General features: G+C 49.4%; 1 protein-coding gene across 1 annotated transcript; it reads left to right on the forward strand.

Moving 5' to 3' along the window:
* The first annotated feature begins 844 nt into the window (after positions 1-844).
* LOC109211808 lies at positions 845-3,904 on the forward strand. The gene is made up of 4 exons (XM_019375387.1): positions 845-1,348; positions 1,414-1,698; positions 3,347-3,528; positions 3,832-3,904. Exons 1-4 carry the CDS (start codon positions 845-847, stop codon positions 3,902-3,904), a joined length of 1,044 nt encoding a protein of 347 aa, XP_019230932.1.
* Positions 3,905-5,459: the final 1,555 nt, after the last annotated feature.

Raw genomic sequence — 5,459 nt, forward strand, 5'->3', positions numbered from 1 at the left:
CACATCTAGGATATCAAGAACAACAATCACTATCCTCCAAACTCCGTAGAACTGACAAATGGCAGATAAAGAATCAAGGCTGAATATGATAGCAGATCTCACAACCAACCTCATAGGCCCCTTCAACGAGGCCGGTAGAGAAAATGCTGCGAACGTAACACCAAGTAGTGTTCCGGAGGAGGAGATATCACCCTCTTCACTCGAAGATGTAACGATCTTGCATGAACGAGGGGCTTCAACGTCTGCAGCAAAGGAAACGCCCCCAGTAGTCAAAAAGCTACTAGAGGAATGGTTGACAAACACTCTAAATGGCATGCTCGAGAAACCATCTCAGGGAAATTTTAAAGACTCATCAACGGCGGAAGTCGTGGCTGCCGCCGGTGAACCAAGTACTATACGGACAAACAACGCTCACACCGATATCAACGCCATCGATAATGCACTCACAATCATTCTTAAGAAAATGGAAGAAATGGAGAACGAGAATAAAGCGCTTCCTGACCAAATGAAGGAGCACCGGGAAAGGGTAGACAAAATACCCGGTGCCCATAAGCTACTGCCGAAACGTGACGTGGGAAGGTTCGTCGAGCAACCGTATAGTGAGGAAGCTGCTCCTCACCTGATCCCTAAAACCTTCAAGATGCCCCCATACTTGAGAATATATGACAGGACCACGGATCCAGAAGATCATCTGATCCATTATTTAACCGCTGTAAAGGGCAACGACTTATCGAAAGAACATGTGCCGTCAGTGCTGTTGAAAAAGTTCGGTGAAACTTTGACAGGAGGGGCGCTAACATAGTACTCTCAACTACCAGCCAGATCGATATCGACGTTCGAAGAGATGGCGGATAAGTTCGCCACCGCCCATGCAGGAGCAAAGAAGGCTGAAGCAAGGGTCAACGATATCTTTGCGATCAGGCAAACAACAGGCGAAGGACTCAGAGACTTCCTGGCACGATTCAACAGGGTAAGAATGGTCTTACCAAACGTATCAGAAGGAATGGCGGTCGCTGCTTTCCAAAACGGGTTAAACAGAGATGGGTCGAAAGCGACCAAGAAGCTGCTCAATCGACTTATGAAGTATCCCCCCACTACGTGGGAAGAAATCCATAATGCCTACTGCGCAGAAGTGAGAGCAGACGAAGACGATCTTAACGGTCCAACCCAACAACTGACATCAGTGCAATCAGAAGTCAAGAGGGATCGACGCAACGACGAGCGACGGGAACCACTCCCACGATTCAACAGAGAAAGGCATCAGCCCTACGTCAGAGCCCCAATCCGCCTCCTCCAAGACATCCAGACGCCGTGCAACGACATACCGCCCAGCTTCGGAATGAAAGAGGTATGCCCCCATCCGCTCATAACTTTTGCGTCTCACCTTCAGAAATAATGTACGCACTGGAAAAGCTAGGCACAAAGGTACAATGGCCACAAAAAATGAAATCAGATCCTAGTGCAAGGAGGTCGAACGTCCTATGCGAGTTCCATCAGGAAAGGGGACACAAGACCGAAGATTGCATAGGTCTACGACAGGAAGTTGTCAGAATGCTGAACCAAGGATACCTGAAGGAGCTGCTCAGCGATAAAGGGAGAGCTAATTTTGCCAAGGGACGCGATCAGTCCCAAGGACCACCGAAACCACCCTCTCCAGCACGCGCCATACAGATGATCGTCGGTGGCGGCGACGACTCGGCAATCAACCATGCAAAGTTCACCACCACACACAAGTTGAAGCGCACGATCGCTCACGAACGGTATGACGACTTCGAAGATAGCATCACCTTCGATAAGTCTGATGTTGACGGTTTGTCTTTCCCTCATTACGATGCTTTAGTTATAACTTTACGCATTGCTGATACTGACGTAAAAAGAATCATGGTAGACGATGGAAGCGGTGCGTGTATTATCCACCCGAGGGTCCTCATGCAAATGAGGCTCGAAGATAAGGTAATACCGCGTTGCATAACGCTAACAGGTTTTAACAATGCAGTGGAGCGAACCTCCGGAGAGATATCACTGCCAGTTTTGGCGGGAGGAGTCACGCTGGAAACCACATTCCACATCATGAACCAGGAAACGGCTTACAACGTCATCATAGGACGCCCGTGGATACACGCCATGCGAGCCATCCCCTCTAGTCTCTACCAGTAATCAAATTTCCCACCCCATGGGGAATATTCAGCATTCGAGGTGAGCCACGCACCGCCCAGGAATGTTACCGAATTGCCCAAGACTGCACACATACCAAACAGCTGAAGGGAGCAAGTGCGGAAGCGTAGCAATTAGCCATGTCGGGAACCAAAATCAACCCGACAACAGAGGTTATTAGGGACCCAGATGTCGTAGAAGGTTGCAAAGCGACAGTCGAGAACCTCGACCCGGTCCAGCTGGACAGTGTCGACAGTTCAAAGAAAGCCTACATCGGACACAACCTCTCCGACCCAGGTAAGTACCATGAATTCTTAACTAACCATGCAGATTTATTTGCCTTCTCTCATTCAGATATGCCGGGGATCCCAAAAGACATCGCCACTCACAAGCTGAACGTCGACCCACTTTATCCGCCCGTACGGCAGATAAGAAGGAAATTCAACGCCGCAATCAACGAGGCAGTCAGTGAAGAGGTAGATAAATTACTAGCCAACGGTTCCATCAGAGAATCGAAATACCCCCAATGGGTCGCCAAAGTGGTCATGGTTAAAAAGAAAAACGGGAAATGGAGAATGTGCGTAGACTTCACCGACCTAAATAAGGCATGCCCAAAGGACTCCTTCCCGTTACCCCATATCGACCAACTAATTGATGCGACAGCGGGGCACGAGCTGCTGAGTTTCTTGGACGCCTACTCCGGCTATAACCAAATCTTAATGGCCGAAGAAGACCAAGAAAAGACAACTTTTATCACCCATCAAGGGACGTACTGCTACAAAGTGATGCCCTTCGGACTGAAAAACGCGGGTGCAACGTACCAGAGGTTGGTCACCAAGATGTTCAAGGAATAGCTCGGTAAGACAATGGAGGTTTATATCGACGACATGTTAGTAAAATCGGTTAAGAAAGAAGACCATATCGACCACTTAAAGCAAGCCTTCGAGATACTGAGGCAATATGGGATGAAGTTGAACCCAGAAAAATGCGCCTTCGGCGTGGCCTCGGGAAAATTTCTAGGTTTCCTCGTATCACAACGAGGCATCGAAGTCAACCCAGACCAGATCAAGGCTATAGACACAATACCCGAGATCCTGCACAGCAAGAAGCAGGTACAAAAACTAACGGGGCGAATAGCCGCCTTGTCAAGGTTCATCTCGCGGTCCTCGGACAGATGCCATAAATTCTTCAGTGTGCTGAGGAAAGATCATGGACTACAATGGAACGAAGAATGCATCGAGGCCCTAAGGAAATTGAAGGCATATTTATCTTCGCTGCCGCTGCTCGTCAAGGCAGACCCCAGCGAGTGCCTACTTGTGTATCTGGCAGTGTCCGAAGTCGCTGTCAGCGCCGTCTTGGTCCGCGAAAACAAAGGTACGCAATCCCCTATTTATTATATCAGCAAAACGTTAGTAGATGCCGAGACGAGGTACCCCCACCTCGAAAAACTGGCTCTGGCGCTGGTCGTAGCTTCACGAAAGCTCAGACCTTATTTTCAATGCCATCCCATAAAGGTAATAACAACCTTCCCCCTAAGAGGCATCCTACACAAACCCGAACTCTCGGGTAGGCTCGCCAAATGGGCCATAGAGCTCAGCGAGCATGACATAACCTACCACCCAAGAACCGCCATCAAGTCACAGGTACTCGCTGATTTTGTTGCCGACTTCAGTGCAGGGATATTGCCAGAGGTGGAACAAGAGGCCCTCCGCGCCTCTGCTCACACCGACCTCTGGACCCTCTACACTGACGGCGCTGCGAATGCCTCGGGATCGGGACTGGGACTCGTCCTCGAAGTCCCCACGGGCGAAATAATTTGCCAGTCCATATGATGTCCCGAGATGACTAACAACGAGGCCGAGTATGAGGCTGTGATTGCAGGCATGAAACTAGCCATCAAATACGGGGCCCGTCGACTCATCCTCCACTGCGACTCTCAACTCGTCGTAAATCAAGTCACCGAGACTTACCAAATCAAAGAGCAACGGCTACGAAAAAATTTCACTCAGAGATCCGGAAGCTGATGCCCGAGTTCGATGAATGTCGCTTCGAGCAAATCCCCAGGGCACAAAACGTCGAGGCAGATGGCCTAGCAAAACTAGCCGCAGCCACCAAAAATATCAACTAAGAAAATATGGTCACTCTCCTCCATTCGTCCGTCGACCACGTCGAGGTATTCTCTTTAAACTTGACTTGGGACTGGCGCAACCAATTTGTATCCTACCTGCAGGACGGAACACTCCCACGCGACAAAAAAGAAGCCAAGAAGCTCCGGGTACAAGCTGCCCGGTACAGCCTGATAAATCACGATCTCTACAAGAGAACGTTTGGTGGTCCCCTTGCTAAGTGCCTCGGGCCGCATCAAACGAGGCAAGTATTAGAAGAAGTGCACGAGGGCCATTGTGGTGCCCATACAGGGAACCGCGCCCTTGTCTGATGCCTCATCCGCACTGGCTATTACTGGCCTACCATGAAAAAAGAGGCAGCAGATTATGTTCGAAGATGCGAGCAGTGCCAAAAGTACGCCCCCATGATACACCAGGCGGGGGAGCTCCTCCATTCGGTCACCTCGCCATGGCCCTTCATAAAGTGGGGAATGGATATAATCGGCCCCCTACCGGCAGGACGAGGAAAGGTACGCTTTCTTCTAGTTTTGACTGACTATTTTTCTAAATGGGTGGAAGCAGGTGCGTACGCACAAATACGCGAGCAGGAGGTCATTGCCTTTATATGAAAAAATATCATATGCCCTTCCGGCATCACCAATGAAATCAGCTGTGACAATGGGCCCCAGTTCATCGGTAGAAAAACAACCGAATTCTTCGAGAAATGGCACATCAAACGGATACTCTCCACTCTGTATCATCCCGCCGCCAACGGCCAGGCCGAATCTTCCAACAAAACAATATTGAACATATTAAAAAAGAAGCTCGAAGAAGCTAAAGGGCTATGGCCCGAATTATTACCTGAAGTATTATGGGCATACCGGACTACGCCCAAATCCAGTACGGGAGAAACACCGTATTCACTGGTCTATGGGACCGATGCAGTCATACCCGTCGAGATCGGAGAACCAAGCCTGAGATATTCCCATACCAGCGGAGCGGATAACGATGAAAGCAGGTTACAAGATCTGGACGAAGCCGAAGAATGAAGAGACATGGCCCATATAAGAATGACAGCCCAAAAACAGCAGGCAGAAAGATATTACAACAAGAAAGCCAAAGTAAGATGGCTCAAAGTTGGCGAGTACGTCCTCAAAGCCAAAACACTAGCATCGAAAGACCTGAATGAAGGAAAATTGG

The sequence above is a fragment of the Nicotiana attenuata genome, unplaced genomic scaffold (genome assembly GCF_001879085.1).
Source record: "Nicotiana attenuata strain UT unplaced genomic scaffold, NIATTr2, whole genome shotgun sequence".
NCBI lineage: Eukaryota > Viridiplantae > Streptophyta > Magnoliopsida > Solanales > Solanaceae > Nicotiana > Nicotiana attenuata.